At 46.2% G+C, this 19994-nt stretch overlaps 1 protein-coding gene across 3 annotated transcripts in view; it reads left to right on the top strand.

Annotated features, from left to right (window-relative positions):
- LOC119031320 (actin-binding LIM protein 3-like) overlaps positions 1-19994 on the top strand; it is a 46590-nt gene that overhangs the window by 4707 nt on the left and 21889 nt on the right. For all 3 annotated transcript variants that reach the window (XM_037119723.1, XM_037119722.1, XM_037119721.1), the window contains exons 2-6: positions 5523-5687; positions 15456-15639; positions 17965-18077; positions 18755-18881; positions 19714-19807. In XM_037119723.1, the coding sequence (XP_036975618.1) occupies positions 5523-5687; positions 15456-15639; positions 17965-18077; positions 18755-18881; positions 19714-19807 (683 nt within the window). The remainder of the gene's footprint in view (positions 1-5522; positions 5688-15455; positions 15640-17964; positions 18078-18754; positions 18882-19713; positions 19808-19994) is intronic.

The following is a 19994-nucleotide window of genomic DNA, read 5'->3' as shown; positions in this document are numbered from 1 at the left end:
GGCGGCGGCGGTGGCGGCGATGGGCCCGCGGCCGGTGGCGGTGCTACGATCGGCGCTGCGGACGGGGGCGCCGCGGTCCGACCCAGCGGACCTGAAGCCAGTGCCGATGACGTTGTTGTGGACGCGGCCGGCGCTGCCGGTGCGCTGTTGAAAGATAGCGTAGATAGAGAGGAAGAGAGTCAGCAGGATGATGTGGCTGCAGTAAACCTGAGCAGCTCTCAGTATGCAGCTGCTGAAGCTCAGGTAGGACAAAATGAGACAGCATCTACAAGTGTTGCAAATACACAAAACAGTGAGATCGCTGAAGAAGGACTGGGTGTGTTCAGCAGCCAGGTGTCAGGGGAAGCAGATGAAATGGAGTATGACTCTGAGTCAGACACCACTTCTGTAGGTGAAATAACCACCAGGGCCACAGATCTCTACTCGCTGGAAGAAATCAACCAGTTTTTGGACGAGACCTTTAAAAAATCTGTAAAAGTCAGTGACTACTTCAGTGACACTGACAAATTCATAAGATCTGTAGATATGCTAAAAAGATTAGTCGGTTTTGACCTTTTGGATGAGAAGAAGCGCTTTCGCCTCAAAAAACATCTGACAACCTTGAGAAAAGCAACAAAAGGTAAAACTGTCAGAAGAAGGACCAGAAAGTAAAACGCGATCATGCACCACATACAAGTCTTCTCCACCTACTGTACTCTGATAGTTTCTTTCTGTCTGTTTCTTTTCTCAAACTTCTTCATGGAGAGTCTCAAAATAGGGTCTCTGAACATCAATGGGGGGAGAGAAAGACAAAAGAGGGCCATGATAGCTGAAGTTTCCACTTTAAAAAACACAGATGTGCTGTTCCTGCAGGAGACGCATTCAAATCCAGCGGATGAAACAGACTGGAGATTATGGTGGCAGGGTCCATGTGTCCTCAGCCATGGCACTAACTTCAGTGCAGGAGTAGCTGTTTTGTTTAAGACAACAGCTAATGCAACTGTTTTGTCCTGCACTGAAGTGGTGAAGGGCCGACTGCTCATTGTACAGGCAGAAATACATAACAATGTGCTCTGCTTCGTCAATGTTTATGCTCCAAATCATGGAGCAGAGAGGGTAAGGTTCTTCAGCCTGATGGAAAATGAGCTGAGAAATTACCATCAGGACCAGCTCATCATCGGTGGAGATTTTAACTGCACATTAGATTTCACTTTAGACAGAACAAGTGAGGAACCTCACCCTCAGTCAGCCCAAAGTCTCAATAAAATCATCACACATCTGGATCTGCTAGATGCATGGAGGGTAAAACATTCACAGTCCAGACAATACACATGGGTGAGGGTCATTAACAGCAGGGTCAGTGCTGCACGATTGGACAGGATCTACATTTCCCCAAACCTAAGCTCCAGACTGATTCATTGCCACATAAATCCCGTTGGTTTTACTGACCACCATTTCATCAATTTAATTTTGAACATCTCGCCAGGTGAAAGGGTTAAGTCCTACTGGCTCTTCAATAACAAGCTCCTGCAGGACACTGCTTTTTGCCAACACTTTAAATCTCTGTGGCAAAAGTGGAGGCTTAAAAAAGCTAACTTCAGTTCTCTGAAGCTGTGGTGGGAGGTAGGCAAGGCACAGATTCGTGTTTTTTGCCAGCAGTACACCTCCCATTCAACCGCTAAGATAAAATCAACAGTTCAGGAACTCGAAGCGAGCATAAAGAGCATGGAAGAGGAATTACATGGAGACCCAGATCCAACTAAAGGCCAATTGCTGAAGGAGAAGAGGTTGGCTCTGAGCTCTTTTCTGCAGGAGAGGGTGAAGGGGGCTCTGGTAAGGTCTCGTTTCCTCCAGCTGAAGGACATGGATGCCCCAACCTCGTTTTTCTTCAACCTGGAGAGGACGGTGGCACAGAGGAAGCACATGACCTGCCTTGAGCTGCCAGGAGGTAGAGTAACCACCTGCCCAAATGAAATGAGGAACCATGCAATGGATTTCTACACCAAACTTTTTGCAAAAGAGCAGTGCAGCATGGAAGGCCGTGAGGAGCTCCTGGAGGGGCTTCCACAGCTCAGCGAGGGGGAGAGAGCTGCTCTGGATTTTGAGCTGACTTTACAAGAACTGACGATTGCTGTCAATCAGTTGGCATCAGGGCGGGCACCGGGGATTGATGGCCTTTCCACTGACTTTTTTAAACACTTTTGGAGTATACTTGGACCTGATCTGCACAGTGTTCTGCTGGAGTGTTTTAGAACAGGATCTCTTCCTGTTTCGTGCCAGCGTGCAGTGCTTTCCTTGCTGCCAAAAAAAGGAGACCTGGCATTACTGAAAAACTGGAGGCCTGTGGCTCTCCTTTGTACAGACTACAAGGTGCTTTCCAGAGCCTTATCGAACAGACTTAAGGATATACTGGAAATAATTGTACATCCCGATCAGACGTACTGCATTCCTGATAGGACGATCATGGACAACATTTTCCTCATTCGTGATATTATTGATGTGTGTAAATGTGACAATGTCAGTGTTGGCATTGTCTCTTTAGATCAGGAGAAGGCTTTCGATAGGGTTGATCACTCTTATTTGTTTTCTGCACTTAAGGCCTTTGGTATCGGCGATGGGTTTTTGTCTTGGGTGAGTTTGTTGTACAGGGATGCACAGTGTATGGTGAAGGTGGGGGCAGGGTTGAGTCGGCCAATCCCTGTACAGCGTGGAATCAGACAGGGTTGTCCTATCTCGGGCCAACTGTACAGCTTGGCCATTGAACCCTTGCTGTGCAGGCTGAGGGATCGCCTCGGCGGTCTCTCATTGACGGGTTCCTTCAAACCTAATCGAGGTTTTCCGGCCCTTTCTGCCTATGCAGATGATGTTAACATCTTCATCTCCCACCAGGGGGATGTTCAGGGTTTGAAGGACGCCCTGTCCCTATATGAAAAGGCGTCTTCTGCACGGGTGAACTGGGAAAAAAGTGAAGCTTTATGGGTTGGACACTGTAATAAACAGGTAATGCCAGGTCTGCCTGGAGGACTCAAATGGGGTAAGGAGGGATTGAAGGTATTGGGAGTCTTTTTGGGCACAGAAGGCTTCCAGAAGAAGAATTGGGAGGGAGTGAAGGAGAGAGTGTGTGCTCGGTTGTCTAAATGGAAATGGTTGCTACCCCAAATGTCATATAGGGGAAGAGTTCTGGTAGCCAATAATTTGGTCGCCTCGACCCTCTGGCACAAACTGATAGCGTTGACACCACCGAGAGGCCTGATAGAGGACATTCAAAGAGCCATTCTGGACTTCTTTTGGTCCGGAAAACACTGGGTCCGTGCAGCTGGCCTGTATCTACCGGTGGCTGAAGGGGGACAGGGACTGATCAACATCCAATCCAAGATCACCGCTTTTAGACTCAGAACAGCTCAAAAACTTCTCTATGACTGTGTCCCAAGCTGGTGCGACATGGCTCGCTGGCTGCTAAGAAGAGCCGGACGGCTGGAATACGACAAACACCTGTTCCTCCTACAACCTGAGAACATGGACCTAAACGGATTAACACCTTTCTATACCTCGGTTCTGGAGGCATGGCGGATACTCAGGATCAAGCGTGACACTGCAGAGACTCCAGGGCTGTGGCTGTTTGAGGAACCTCTGTTCTTCAACAGTTTAATCAACACGCGAACTCTGCAGTCTGCCAGCCTTCGAGCCAGTTTGAGAGGAGCCGGCTGCACCAAACTTGGCCAACTCATGAAGATGACGGCTACATCCCTGGATAACCTGAGGAACAAGAGTAACATCACCTCTATCAGGCTGATCAAAAAAGTGGTGGAGGAAGTCTGTGCTGCCCTGCCTCAACATCTTAAAGAGACTGCTGAAGATCGCTCACTGTGTGATCAGTGGAGTGAAGAGTGCGAATACAGCTTCCCCTCTCTGTTTATCACCCCAGCGGTGGGGGAGTGGCAGGAGGGAGAAGGTCAGCTGCTGTCTTTTGAAACCCCACACCTGGACAAGTTTCAGGCGGTCGGAAAAAAAGCACTCTATCAGATAAGCGTCAAGACCCTAAACGTACAGTCTCTGGCAGGGATGGAGGAGTCGAGGTGGACTGAGTTTTTTGGCCCAGACGCTTCCCCGAAAGGCAGTTGGCGGTCCCTGTACAAGCTGCCCATTGAAAAACGGACAGCAGACCTCCAGTGGAGGATTGTACATGGGGCAATAGCTACGAACAGATACAGAGTGCATCTTGATCCTGAGCTCGGGGAGGGATGCATTTTTTGCTCACAGGCTGAGACCTTGGCACACTTGTTTGTTCAGTGTCCTCGTTTGGACTCGTTGTTTCATTTGCTAAAAACCTGGTTTCGGGGGTTTGGGGAGGCTTTTTCTTTTGAGTTGTTTATATTTGGTCCAAAATATTCTGTAAAGAAAAGGCCTGTCCATACTCTGCTAAACTTTATATCTGGCTCTGCAAAGCTGGCCATCTGGCTGACCCGGAAAAACCAGGTACAAGCAGTGGGCAGTGTAGAGCCGGTACCGGTTCTGAGAGGACTGCTGAAGGCCCGACTGCGGGTGGAACATGCCTACTACAAAATGATGGGCACTCTGCAGGTGTTCAAAAATATATGGGCTGTTGAGGAGGTTTTGTGCTCTGTGGGGGAAGATGGGGAGCTGGATGTACATGTCTGAAACTCCCTCTGTGTTGTTGGTGGTGATCGTGTTGTTGTTGTTGCTGTTGTTGTTGTTGTTGGTGATGTTGTTGTCACACTGAGGCAAGTGAAAGAGTGAACCTGTTTGACTCCTGAAGTGGCTCAATAAAGGGATTTTTAAAACCTCCTTTCCTCTCCTCCTCTCCTCTCCTCCTCTCCTCCTCTCCTCTCCTCCTCTCCTCTCCTCCTCTCCTCCTCCTCTCCTCTCCTCTCCTCTCCTCCTTTCCTCTCCTCCTCTCCTCTCCTCCTCTCCTCTCCTCTCCTCCTTCCTCTCCTCTCCTCCTTCCTCTCCTCCCTCCTTCCTCTCCTCTCCTCCTTCCTCTCCTCTCCTCTCCTCCTTCCTCTCCTCTCCTCCTTCCTCTCCTCCTTCCTCTCCTCCTTCCTCTCCTCCTTCCTCTCCTCCTCTCCTCTCCTCCTCTCCTCTCCTCCTCTCCTCCTCCCCTCCCCTCCTTTCCTCTCCTCCTTTCCTCTCCTCCTCTCCTCTCCTCCTCTCCTCCTCTCCTCCTCTCCTCCTCTCCTCTCCTCCTCTCTCCTCTCCTCCACTCCTCTCCTCTCCTCCTCTCCTCTCTCCTCCTCCTCTCCTCTCCTCTCTCCTCCCCTCCTCTCCTCTCCTCCCCTCCTCTCCTCTCTCCTCTCTCCTCCGCTCCTCTCCTCTCCTCCTCTCCTCTCCTCTCTCCTCCCCTCCTCTCCCTCTCTCTCCTCCCTCTCTCTCCTCCTCTCCTCCTCTCCTCCTCTCTCCTCCTTTCCTCTCCTCCTCTCCTCTCCTCCTCTCCTCCTCTCCTCCTCTCCTCCTCTCCTCTCCTCTCCTCTCCTCCTCTCTCCTCTCCTCCTCTCCTCCTCTCCTCTCCTCCTCTCCTCCTTCAGTTCAGTACCAGTCGGGTCTGTATGGAGGCAACAACAACAGCAGCTCTCCTCTCTCCAGTCGAGGAAACTCTCCCATCGTGTGTGAGCGCTGTGGGGAGGTGTGTCGTGGGGAGGTGGTGCGCGTCAAAAACACACACTTCCATGTTCACTGCTTCACCTGCCAAGGTAACAAAAAACGCTGCCACACACCTACACACACACACACACATACACTCAGTGCACATTAACACCTCCTCGCACACACACACACACACACACACACACACACACACACACGCTTCCGTTCTCCACCTCCACACTTCATATTCATTTATTTCTCAATCTGAGACTGATGCTGGTGTTTCCATGTGTGGTTTCCACCCACGTCAATTTGAATAATTAAATATTAAATAATTAGCAGACAAGAAGGAACCAGAAACAATTGAATCAGCTGATGTGAACTGAACTGTGACTCTGTGAGGATTAAAGTCAGTCACAAGCTGCGTTACCTGAACCAGCTCAGACAGTCTGGTGCCAACAAGTCCAATAAAATATAACAAAGAAAAGAGCAGCAAAGTTTCTGCTAGGAACATTTTGTTGTTTCCACTGTGGTACAAAACCTAAAAAACAACACTGTCATTTCTGTAAATTCTACTTGATACCAGTAGAGTTAAAAATAATATGGCTGAGGTGGTAAAAATACAAACGTACGCTACATTAGATTAGCATGAAGAATGGAAGCTGGAGGGAAACAGCTGGTGTAGCTCCGTTCAAACACAATCTGTCTACCAGCACCGCAACACTTGCTAGTTAACACCCTGAATGTCATTTTATAAATTCCTACACAAACCGAAATGTCAGTTCACTTTTTCTCCCGCTAAGCTAATCGTCTGCTGGCTAGCTTCGTACTGAGGCACAGCAGAGTGTTCCGACCTTATTCCAGGCAATAAAACAACCACAATAAATGTATGTTTTGATGTATATTTACACATTATTTGTGATTTTCAGCTACTCTCTTGTGTTGAAATTAAACAGATGTTAATCAAACAAACAATCAGATGTTCTAAATATTTATGAATGTGTAGCAAGACTCAAACTAATGGAAACACACTGACATGAAATAATATCGTGTTAGAAATTCATGTTTTTGTAATAACAAACAAAGAAACAAGTTTAGCTGCTCGCACCGAAATAAAATAAAGCAGCCAAACCTTCATGAGCATCAGTGAAACACTGCTGCTGTCAGTACCTCCATGCATGTGCGTGTGTGTGTGTTGTTGTGTTTTCGTGTGCACACATGAGTCTTTGTGTGTCTGTGCATGTTGGCGCTCCGGGTCCGAGCAGGTGGGAGCGACTCAGCAGCCAGCTGAGCGATGCAGTCAGCAGGTTTTCAGCTCAGACTCCAGCTCACCTGCTTCTCTCAGGCCGGGACACACAGGACGACAGCGCCGCCTTCTCCGTTTGATCTGCCAGAAACATCCCCAGTTCACTCAGCCTCAGAGCGCCGAGGAGAAAACTGCAGATCTTATAAATCACCTGAGCCGAAGTTACAGGCTGGGTCGTTTGTTTGGTTGAATAATTGATCGTGTGATCGACCGATCGTTCGCTCAGTCGAAGTGCTTGTTCCCTCAGACGGGAGACGAGCTCGATGTGTCCGCGGAGGAGTTCTCTCGTTGATATTAAAGTATTTACTATCACTGACGACTGATCTTGCAGAGTAAGCTTAATGACTCGGAGCTAATGGAACGTGGGCGGAGGAGACGAGAATCTGATCGGCAGCTTTCAGGAGACGAGCGTCTGTCGTCTCTCTCCTCCCCCTCGCTGACGCTCGCTTTGTTTGTAGCTGTGAATGTCGCAGAGTTACGCCGAGTCTTTGTGTGGTGACTGTAATCTGCTGTTCATGTGGCTGCCCGGGATCGAGGAGGGAGGAGAAGAGATCTGGGCTGAATGAGAAACAGAAACAGAAGAGCGAAGTGACGAGCCGGCAGCCCTGTGAGCTCGTCTGTGACTCCAGATTGTCTTTTATTGGGCAGCATAGTGAATAATTCAGGTGGTGTGGCCTGAAATGTTCTGTAGGTCCTGTTGGACAGTAAAGAGTCACATCTGATACATAAACCCTCTTCTCATGAGTGCACTAAAACCTTTTAGATGTATTTAAAGTGAAACTCTCGCCAAAATGTAACCTAGGCTTTTTTTGTGAATGTACCCGAGTCAAACCTTCATGTAAAAGCATAATTACAGTGAAAGAGGCACTTTTAAGATTTACAGCATCTTTGTTTTTGGGTCAAACTCATTTTCAATTGGAGAGCTACGGGCACTTTAGCAATAGCATCAAAATCTCTATTTTTAAAACAGTAAGAAGTCTCGACAAAACATGAAACTTTGCTGGTAGCATCACCAGGGTCTCTACACATGAACACCAGCACTGACAACATTGTTTGTGTACACAGAGTTACTAAAAAGACAGTTTTTGAACAGCTCATGTTAGCAGTAGCTTGTTCCGCTCGCCGCCGTCCTGCCAGTGGAGACGAGTCGATCTCAGAATGAGACGTAACCTGGAGGACCCTGGTGATGCTACCAGCAAAGTTTCATGTTGTGTCGAGACTTCTTACTGTTTTAAATATAGAGATTTTGATGCTATTTTAAAAGTGCCCGTAGCACTCACATTGAAAATGAATCATTGACTCTTCTTGGATTTTGGATTACCATGAAATCCCCGACCTTTAATCTGCTTTGTGTCGATCCAGCAGGTGGATGTGAAAGAGATGAAGAGATGAATAATATATAAACGGTTTTGGCGAAAACTTTTTCCCCCGTATCAAAAATGTCAAACTTACTGGGTGTAAGTATAATTCCAACACTTAAATATAACAATTGTGACATGTTGAATTTAAATTCTAAGGGCAAATAGCCGAGTGGAAGCAAATTAAGTTCCCGACGAGGCCGATGGTCTCTCATAAAAAAGAAAGAAAAATGCAACTCTGCAAATATCTTTCTGCGCTCATAAAACCTCTCATGAAATATGGAACACATTCATAAATTTGCCCTCGTTTTAAAGCAAATGATGCCAGGAGTTTTTTTGGAGTGTCCTGCTGTGGATGCAAATACGTCGTCATAACTCTTCACTTCGACTGATAAAACGCTGTGATCCAGACTGTGGCACACGTTAGGCTGGTCAGAGTTTCTCCTCCCTTCTCCTCCTCCGTCATCCCTCCATTCATCACGATCACACTCAAATGCAAAAAGAGCTTCAGCGAGGATCCCGTGTTGATGATCTGAATAAATACAGGAAGACAGTGACAGGACGGCAGACGAGCGCTGGATGGACAGATCGATCGGCTCATGGATACCTCCCCCGGGTCCTCCCTCCTCCTCCTCCTCCTCCTCCTCCTCCTCCTCCTCCTCCTCCTCCTCCTCCTCCTCCTCCTCACTCGCGATGCTTTCTCTCCTCCTCCTCCCTCTAATCTCTCCCTCGACTCCCCTCTTGCCTTTCTTCTCTTTTTCTCTGCGCCTCGTCTTCTCGCCTCGTGTCTAAAATAATCCTCCCCTCTGCCAGAAAATTCAACCATGTTTATCATCTGTGACCTTACAAATGTCTTTTTTTTTTTTTTTGTTGAATAAACTCGGCTCAGACACTGTTTCACAAAACGGATGTACCGCTCAAATCCCATTTTTCAGATGGAGTCTCCCCTTAAAGGTGATGCACAACAGGCGCACACTAATTCATCTGGACTCCAGAGTCTTTACCTTCCCAACAGAATACAAAACAGACTCATCTGATTCTTCCTACAGCCTGACCCACTTTGGCTCGACACCAGTTTTGTGTTTTCGGAGGTGCATTCGGTGCATTTCATCAGCGTTAGCGTGCTCGCAGCTGAACAGACAGTCACGGATGGCTCGGCTCCGTCTTCAGACTTCAAGGGCAAACGGTGAAGCATGAAACGCTGCATCAGCTCAGCTGTGCTGCACTCTGTTGTGTGCGTCCTCACAGGAGTGTTTGCACAGTCGCTCATTGCGCTGCTGCTCTTATACATAAGAATATATATCCAGCAGCTAAACCAGAAGGATGAGACGGTCAGCATGCGTATCAGGCCTCCAGGAGTTCGTCTTTCTTGCAGCCATCTTCATTTGTATCGCTTCCTCTCCCTCGACCCTTCCTTCCTTCCTTCCTTCCTTCCTTCCTTCCTTCCTTTGCTTCCACTACAGTTGGAAGGTAGAAAAATAAGAAACATAACCCGACAAAATGATGTTAAATCTCTGCGGAACAGAAATATCTGAATATCAAAACTACTTTTTGCACAGATACAAATTAAAAAGAAATAGTACCATCACAGATTCGCCCTTCAGCCCCACACCTGCACATTTTTGTAGATGTTCAACCCTGAAATCGTTTTCTTTATCTGACAAGACCTCTGTGACAAAATACCCAAATACAAAACACCAAGCAGACAGCAGGAGAACATAAAGCTTCATCCACTGACAACAGCAGCAGACCAAGAGAAACAGAGGCAGGAAGTCAGCAAACACAAAGTGACTTAAATACACAAGAGCTGATGAACTGATGAAACACAGGTGTGCTCAGAAGAAGGCGGAACTAAGACACAAAACAGGAAGTGGAAGTCAGAGCACAACACCTGAGGAGGAATTCTACAAAATAAAACAAGAAGAATCTAAACTGACGACTAAAATCATTTCTTCTTCTTCTTCTTCTTCTTCTTTATGATACTCCAACATTAATTTGTTTCACCTGTTTTATTCAAACCTGAAACTTTGGTTGTCACTTATGATATAGAAGTGATAATCTACAAGCAGAGATATTATAAATCAGTGATTTGGATACACTTACCAAAGTACCATCGTATTATTATTATTATAAGAAATACTCTTTCAAACCTGATGTAACATCACACAGGTCTCTTCTCAGATTCTCGTGGTCTCACATAGAAAATAAAAAGGAGGGTTCTGCTCCTGTCCGGTTCTGACTCAGCAGAACACAGACTAAATATAGGAAAGCTTCAGAGTTTGGACCAACAGGTGGGTCAGCGTGAGCTCATGTAGGGGTCGTATAAGATCTCCTCATCTGGCACAGAAGTGACTGACTGAAGTCTCTGAAAATGAAGCTGCTGTCAGCAAGTTCAAGAGGCAGCGGGAAGATTTGTCCCGACTGTCCCCGAAAGACTGAAATGTCAAGTGACAGAGAGGAATAATGGATGATCGCAGGCCGGCTCAAACTCATTTAGATTTCAGGAGCTGGCATTTCCTGCCTCCGTTATAATTACACTGTAAATCTGCAAAATGAAAAACCTTTAGCCAAGTGAAATTAGGCTGAGACGCACTCTGAATGTGAATCCTGACAGGTTGAATGGTTTTAAGAGGGATTTCTCTCTGAACTGCAGCCTCACGCTCATCGTACGGAGACTGTCGGCCTCTTTAAATACAGCCGGATCCAAACATGATCACTTTCTGATGACAACATGGCTTTCTGCAGTTGTGCACTGAAAAATAACAACCCCTGACATTTTGGATAAATCAGTTTCCATTTCCTTTACAAGAGCAAACCTCAACATGAGATCTGCTGAGATTTGCTTGTTGTTCGTTCTTATTAGAAGCAAAGTTTCAGTACGGAGATCTGAAATAGGTTAAAGTTGATCTGATGAAGATGCACTGACAGCAGAGCAAAGACTGAAGCAATGCAAGCAGCTCTGTGAGGCTACATACCCGTGATGCTAACGTCAGAATGCTAACATGCTCACAAACACTGAACTTCTTCCTCTTCTTCTTCTCCTGTGAGGAACGAGAACGTCTGCATGAAGATATTTTATTGTCATCCATCCAGTAGTTGTTGTTGAGACATTTCCTTTAACACCACAGAGGTAAACTCTGAGGAGAAGTGTTGGACTGACTGCGATGCAGTTAGCAAGGCTATAAGATTAGTCTTTAAAGAAACACCATGAGGACTCTTCAGGGAGGAGGACAACAGGCGATACGCACAGTGTGAATGTCCAAACGTGGATCGTGTTCTGTGAGGATGTTTTTTTGAAAATGGCCTGCGGTCTGAAATCCAAATATACCCGCGGTCCCTGCGGAGAGGCCGAGCCCCGACAGCTCCTTCCTGCTCGCTTCTTAATAGCTTTCCATTCAGACGGTGATGAACGTGTGAACGCTGTCAGCCGGGTGAGAACAGATGATCTCCATCTTCAGTGAATCCTTGTTCCTCAAATTCATCCACATTCAGTGTCTTTGAGTCCTCTGGTTGACCTGTTGGACTGTTTACCAAACAACAAATAGATGTCACGTACTCGTGTGTGTGTTCTGGTGTGTGTGCAGCACATACAGCGGAGTGTGTTCGCTGTAGTCTGAGAAAGGTCAGGCTGGCATTTTGAAGTTGTGCGCCAGCAGCTTCGCCACGACAAGAATATCGTATCAGAGCCGGAGGAGACGCGGAAACAACAACACTGTAGTAGAACGATGTCCTGGTTTTTTCTTTCCTGTATGAATAAATTCACTTCAGCATCTTCAGAGAAGCTTGTGAACAACAGGGACGCAGCAGCTGAACGTACGTATCAGCTGATATTCACCTGCTGATGCAGTCGGTGTTCAGCTGTTGAGTCGCATCATATTGATGAGCTGTGAAACATCTCTGCCGTCAGTTTGTAAAGATGTTGAGTACTGAAATATTCTCCTCATTGATTAGTTGTGCGGTCGACTGAAAGGGCTTTTGAAGCCGTCGCGTTTCAATGAAATCCTCTTTTTTTATGGTTTCAAGGTTTTACTAACGGCTGTTTCAAAGACCGAGTGAATCACTGAATGACTTCCACACAGTCTGTTTGTTTTTTAAAACAGATATTTTTGATCGGTGTCGTGCAGGTCAGTAACTGCAGTGTGAGTACAGCAGGATTGTGGAGGAGGTCTCTGCTGGTTTCACTGTTTTTCTGGAGGAGTAAAGCAAAAACAAAACTGTTCGTCTCAGCAGGATTTAGAAACATGTGCGTCTTCAGACGTCTCTCTGAAGAGAGATCAGATCCCTGCAGGTGTCAGATCTTTACCCTGACTTTAGAACTGTGGGTTTATGAAGTGCGGCTCCGTTATGAACCGTCCAGACCTCTCAGCTGGTCGGCTTCTGTCTCCAGAGTCCAACCTGAACTCTGAGCAGTACTTAGTTTTTATGTTCCTCATACGTGAACAACAAGTCCGCTCGCATCTCTCCAAACACGTCTTTTATGTTTTTCTCTTAATGTCTTTCTGTCTAAAGTAAAGTGCTCTAAACGGCCTCGTTGTTAAAGGTGCTGTAAACTAGGCAGTAATCTGTTTACAGTCATGTGGCCAGTTAGAGGATATAAAGTTACTGCAGGCTGTAAACAGCACGAGCGTGTTAATATCTGCACAATATCACAAGATTATCTTTTTAAGAGGCCGTAGAAAGTTACCTGGACAAGATTCATGGTCTTTGGGTTTAATGGAAGCCTTTTAAAGTTTTTCTCTCTCTGTGTAAATCAAGTGATTCATGTGTTTGGTGGCAGATCTGTGAGAAGGAATACAGCTCGCTTAAATATTGCTTTACTGTCTTTATGTGCTCAGACCGGCTCTGCGTTCTCTCTCTCTCTCTCAGTCTGTCTGAGCCACTTAACACGTTGGCTCGGATCAGCGCAGATCCATTCACTCCACCGGGTTTAGAGCCATTAGCTTAATTAGAAAGCAGCCATTCACTTTACTGTCAGATATCCTGATCCGCCGGCTGCCTCTCCGATGTCTAACTTACAGTACGTCCAGGTCGCATCGCGGTGCCGCTCTGCAGTTTAAACCGGGCCGGCACAACACGGCTTACATCACAGTGACAGATATGTGTTAACTTGAGGCTTGGTCGTGGCCCCTGAATGCCACATGATGAGATACGATCAGTAAAGCTTCACCGACGGAAGGTGAGAGTAACTCTGTGGAGCAAATCACCGCTCAGCTGCTTTCTAACCGTCGAGCCGACGAGCTCAGCACAGCTGGACCAGAAGCAATCATGTGGCTGAAGGACTTTGCATTCGCTAAATAAAAGCCATACATCATGCTGACAGTATATAGAGCCAACACAGTGTGTGTGTGTGTGTGTGTGTGTGTGTGTGTGTGTGTGTGTGTGTGTGTTTGTACTCGCGGGTCTCTTTGCCTGGACATGCATCTATCACACAACACCGCCTCCACAGATACACAAGAGTATTTATTGTGTGTAAACATGATGCTGTAATATATAACTGAAGACATCTCGCACACACACAGACACACACACACACACACACACACACACACACACCGCACACACACACACACACACACACACACACACACACACACACACACACACACACACACACACACACACCGCACACACACACACACACACACACACACACACACACACAGATATACTGTAAAAAAACAGATTAGTTGATTACTGGTGTAATTCCCAAACCCAGATTAGTGTATTAACCCTTTAGAGGTCAGAAAAGGACAGATTGGACTCTCAACAACCCCAAACCCTGAAACCCCCCCACCACACACACACACACACACACACACACACACACACACACACACACACACACTGACTAATGTTATCTGGCCTCAGACCACAAGGTGAAAACGCCACACTAAACTAAATTGCAGCACCAGATTGTGGAATATGAAACTGATACTGATCACATGTTGGTTTAATTACAGACTAATGAAATATTCAGATGTTTGCGTTCACACCGCTCGGTCGCTGCTACAGCTCTGCAAAAACTCAAGTGGACAAAATCAAACGCTGCAGCGGCTCCATGAAGGTCGTCCATCACAAACCCAGTGAAACCCTGAGACACCGGACAGTTTGTTTACGGCCTCGTTCACTCGCCTCAGGTCTGCTGTGTGTTAATGCTTTTAGCTTAGCATCTACAGTTTAGTTTGAAATTAGCACTTCAGAATAACTGGATTACGCTGGATGAGTCTGTCTCCTTCTACTTCGGTTGTTTAGGAGAAAGCTGCAACACTGCTAGATAATGACACAGTGTTCATGTTTGGGTGACCTTTTCCTTCAAAGCAACATAATCCCTTTAGTCTCTAGTCCGACTCAGTGGATCTGCTGGTTTTAAAGTCTGTTGCTGGTCGCCTTCTTCCTTCTTCCTCTCTTCTGCTATCTGTGTGTACTGTTTTCCAAAAACCTCTTCGCTGTGTGAAACAGCTTCCAAACCAGCAACCTAAACGCTGAAACTGGTAAAATGTATCTGACACTAGCCTGTTTGCAGAGCTTTTGTTATCCCCTGTCCCAGAAGGAGGATTGGTGCAGCTGAGACCTTTTTCTCCAGCGCTTACACAGCATGGTGGAAATAAGTCTGGCTGTCTGAGACTACTTAGTCTCTTGAACTCTTCTCATGCTCCCACTGGTGTTCAGTTGATCTACGTCTTGTCCATCCTAGTAAAACCTTTCAATGACCCCTCGTGCCCTGTATGAAACATCTGCATCTGTCATGTTTCTCCACTCACTTGCTGTGAAGGCTGATTGCGTCACAACGCTGCATGAAGTCTGTCCCAGTCTGAAGGCTCCTCCAGATGCTCCTTCTTCTCCCAGTTTCTGGAGGATGCACCGCTACGATCCTTTGTGGCCTCACATATCCCAAGAAAAGAAAATGGCGACTTTGCATGGTGTATATCGTCACTTTTGCAGGCCTGGGCGGCAGAAATCGTGACGCAAGGGTAAAAACATCTGGTGAAGACTAGACCGTCCCATTCATCAACGGCTGACAAGGTCTCTGAAGGACTCAAAGGCCGAGTCCTTCAGAGGATGCAGAGCCTGAACTGAGACACAGCAGTTCACACGTCTTTAACCTGTCGCCGTTCTCTACATCCACAGCAGTTTTCTCTGTTTGATCGGTCTGTCTCTTATTTCTGAGAGTAAAGCGACCTGATTCAGTGTTTCCTCTCCGTGTGTCGCAGTGTGCGGCTGTGATCTGGTGCACTCGGGTTTCTTCCACCACTCTGGCGAGTACATCTGCACAGAGGACTACCAGCGGCTCCACGGGACCCAGTGCGACAGCTGCGATCAGTACATAACCGGAGAGGTGGTGTCGGCCCTGGGGAGGACGTACCACCCGCACTGCTTCGTCTGCAGCATCTGCAGGTGAGAGGGAAGCTTTCATGGTTTTATCCTGTGAAATCAGGGATGAAAATGAAAGAATACAATATATTTTTAAAGATGTACGAGTGTTATTGGAGTCAGTAACAACCGGCGTATTCCAATTTAAATATTTCAGATTTTTAATAGCAGTTTACAGCTCGACATGTTGCGTTCTCACACTGTGGCAACAACAACTTTACAGTTACTGTTCACAGCTTCCTGCACACCACAGGTGGCCCTTTACAATTAAAACACGGTGACATATGTTATTAGTACCGTGGGTCGTTAACTTCCTGTGTCTCACTAACCAGCGTCTTAATGAAACTACTGAGGAATCACTGCAGGAGGTGCTTTAATATATGTTTACAGCCAAACTGCAGCTAATTAAAAGCAACAAATCAAAGTTTTTCTAGGTTTGTCATAAAGTGCTTCACTGAAAGATAAAACATAAAGGAAAATAAAGGATCAGCTGCCTTAAAATCCACAATTCTACACCTCATAACACAACTTAATATTTTTCCCACATAATGCCCACATAACTTAGTGTTGCCTCTCCGGTCCGGTTTCTCTTCATGCTCTGTTTTCTTGGTCAGCAGTAACTTTAGGATCTTTTCACACGAGACTTCATCGTCGTAACAGCAGGTGAGCTTTTTATTAAAACAGCCAGGAGTATTAGAACAAAACAACAGCATCACAGTCAGTGTATTTGCAGGAGGGAGGTGAGACCAGAGCGTCTGCAGGAGGACGGACGAGGGCAGGACTAGTTAATCGATCACAGATGGCCTCGTTCTTGTCTTTAAACGATATATGAAATGCTAAAATGAGTCTCCAGCATCTCTTGGCAGACTGCCCAGGTAGAGTCTACGTGTGGGAAACACTGCCTTGAAATCTAAAGCCAGAACTGACATAAACCTGATGACATCACAGGCTCATTTTCTCAGACTTCAGAAAGACATTAAACAACTTTAACAATATATATATGTATAAAGTGAGCGGGCCAGACGATCCTTTTCATAATATTTGATACGCTCAGTGTCAGCTGGAGTTGGCTGGCCTCTTTTATTTATCATGTATTATGTAAATGTAGTTCTGGCCTCAGTTCAGTTCAGTCAGTTCTGGACTGGATGTGATGAAACGGACTGTAAATGAACTGAGACTGCTGAGCAGCACCGTAAATATTTAAAAGGCTAACCGACTGTCATTCAGAGCGTCGGATGTAAAGACGGATCATTAGCTTTTGGTTTGCTTACGACTGTGTGTGTGTGTGTGTGTGTGTGTGTGTGTGTGTGTGTGTGTGTGCGTGTGCGTGTGTGTCCACTGGATAATAACTGCCTGTACTGAGATTACGAATGAAGCTTGTTCATTTTAGAAGTTGCTCCGTCAGCATATTGAATCCTCTGAAAAGAGTTTTTGTCGCAGCGTTGACTGAACTCCCACATCGACTGTGTGTGCAAAGAGTCTCAAACTCTGACCAGACAGAAAAAAAAAAAACTGTTGGCTGAGCAATAAAATGAAAATAATGCTTCATCATCTCCAATTTAGTCTTTCAGAATACACTGTGAGAGCTACAGTCTGTGCTTCTGTTGTGAGACCGGACGTCCGATTGGAGAGATATCAGACAGACAGTTTGACATTAAGTCTATTTTTCCATGTTTTCCGGCTTCAGCAGAATCTATTGACTCTGCACACAGCTGCTGTCTGTTAGCAGAGATGGTTTGTCGTCATCACCACACCTGATATCACTCCTCAGGTCCGTTACTGACAGAACATGAACACCAGAACCATCACAAAATATTCACCGGGCTCATGAAATACAAGTTGCCCACAAGAACTGTTTCTGAGGTGACTGTAAAAGAGCCAGTGAGTTACAGTTTTTATATTTTCCACCCGAAGAGTTGAACATCTCTGCTGTGATGTGAATACACATTACGGTATAAAATGAAGAAGAATTTGCTTTAACCAAAGAATCACAGAAGCTCACCTTTGCCCTCACACAGCCGAACCCTCCGGCCAAAACACATTTATAGCACTGCACTGTGTTATTCCTTTCCTTTCCTTTGCTTTCCTTTCTCTCTTTCCTTTCCGTTATCTGAGGTTAGCTGTAAAAAAAATATCCTTGCAGTTGTCAGAACTTGTGCAAACAAATCAGAAACTGCACAGACAGATCCTGTCACTGAACTGGACGGGGTTAGAAGTGAAATACATGTTTTATTGTGATTCGGGTGAACTAGAGTTTCTACGAAGTCATATCTGCGTATCTTTACTGAAATGTTTCTGTGTGTGTGTGTGTGTGTGTGTGTGTGTGTGTGTGTGTGTGTGTGTTCTCAGGAGCCCGTTCCCGATCGGAGACAGGGTGACCTTCTGTGGAAAGAAGTGTGTGTGTCAGCAGTGCTCACACTCTCTGAGCAGCGACAAGCCCGTCAAGGTCCACGGGCCGAGCTGTAAGAAACAAACACACACACACACACACACACACACACACACACACACACACACACACACACACACACACAAACATAAGCTACCTGCACCAGATCACGCTGTGCATTATATACATTATGATATGGATTATTTCTGTTATTGCATTGTTTTAAGGAGATGTGGTACATTCTGAAATGTGAACTATTTGTGCAGATTTACCTGGAATAAGCTTCATTTTAGCAGCAGATTGAGACAGTTTTCTCCTGTTACACAAGCAACTTTATTGACAGTCAGAATATTCTTCCCCTTTATTTCTTTCCCTGTAGCTATGAACGCCTGCCCTCTGGCCAAAGCCAGGATCATCTGTGGCCGCGATCTTTAGCCCGCTGACATTTAATTAAAACGAACCATCTCAATCTCTGCGATTCATCTGGCATGTCCGACCTCCAGGTGAAACTAAAAACACCAGGAGACTTGTGCTGTCCACCTGCTGAATGCTGCAAAACATGGCCTCATTCCCTGCAGCCATACACACACACACACACACGCACACACACACACACAGGAGGTGGCCTGCTGCTCCAGGTAGTCCTGTAACCTGGTTCTGGTAGCTCCATCTGGCAAGGACAGTGTGACTCTCACGACGCTGAGCGAGGAGGGATGATAGATGTCCTGTTTCTCCTCTCGTCTCCTCCAGACTGCGCCGGCTGTGGCGAGGAGATCAAACAGGGCCAGTCTCTGCTGGCGCTGGAGCGACAGTGGCACGTCAGCTGCTTCAAATGTCGGACGTGTGGCTGCACGCTCACCGGAGAGTACATCAGCAAGTAGGTGACTCTGTCCCTTTATGTGTGCCGGAACAACGATATTCTCAAGTGACGCACAGTTTCCGTTTTCTGAAGCTCTGTAAACAACTTGTGTTAAAGGAACAGTTCACCCAAAAATCAAAAGAAATACATATTTTTGGTGTGAGCTGGCAAGTGTTGGACTTATCAGGCTGATGGTAGCAGGAGGTTAGGATGACATCAGCCAAGACAGACAGTGGGAAAAAGCTCACTTAGCTCCAGCAAAATGCTTGAACAACTAGCTAATGATTTTCAGGCTGTCTACACTCTGACGATGAGATGAAGTTCAGCGCCCAACCCTAACGATTAGTGGGCAACATTAGGTAGAAACACAATAGCTCTGACATGAAACTGGTCACAACAAAGTCGCTGGATTATCTTGAGTAACCACAACAAATTGGTTTTGATGGTTTGAGCCCCAAAAGTTCAATTTACTTCCATTATATTAAAGAAGATGCAGACGTCTCGTCTCTACAGCCAAGGAGGAATATGCATTTCAGGGTGAACTGTCCCTTTAAGATATGAAGCTAATCAGAGCCCTCTTATTTTTTATTCTCTTATTCTGGCAAGCCAAGTAGGATTTTCCCACCAGCTGTACTCGGTATATAAATTATATTTTCATTTGCCGAACAAGTCTTTAATCAACCAGAAGACACACACAGTATTTATGTAATGTTCATACTTGGAAGTCACAATGAAAGATCCTTAAAAAAAAAAAAAAAAACAGTGTGTTACAGGATAAATAATAGTGGAACAGTTGCACAAAGCCTTGAGATAAAGTCAAAGCGAGCGCTTGTTGCTCTGTCCTCGGCAGGGACGGGATCCCGTACTGTGAGGCGGACTACCACGCTCAGTTTGGGATCAAGTGTGACAGCTGCAACAGGTACATCAGCGGCCGAGTCCTGGAGGTGAGTGCACCTTTACAAGTGTGAGTGTGTGTGTGTGTGTGTGTGTGTGTGTGTGTGTGTGTGTGTGTGTGTGGGCTGATAAAAAGCAGCACGCAGCTGTCCATCTGTAAACGACTGAAGTGTTGACTGATGGCGGTGCAGCGACGGCCTCCCGTCTCCTCCTCCCTCCTCAGTCCTCTTCTGTTTT

The sequence above is a fragment of the Acanthopagrus latus genome, chromosome 13 (genome assembly GCF_904848185.1).
Source record: "Acanthopagrus latus isolate v.2019 chromosome 13, fAcaLat1.1, whole genome shotgun sequence".
In the NCBI taxonomy this organism is placed as follows: Eukaryota; Metazoa; Chordata; class Actinopteri; order Spariformes; family Sparidae; genus Acanthopagrus; species Acanthopagrus latus.
The sequence above is the reverse complement of the archived record's forward strand: the minus strand, read 5'-3'. Positions and strand labels throughout refer to the sequence as shown.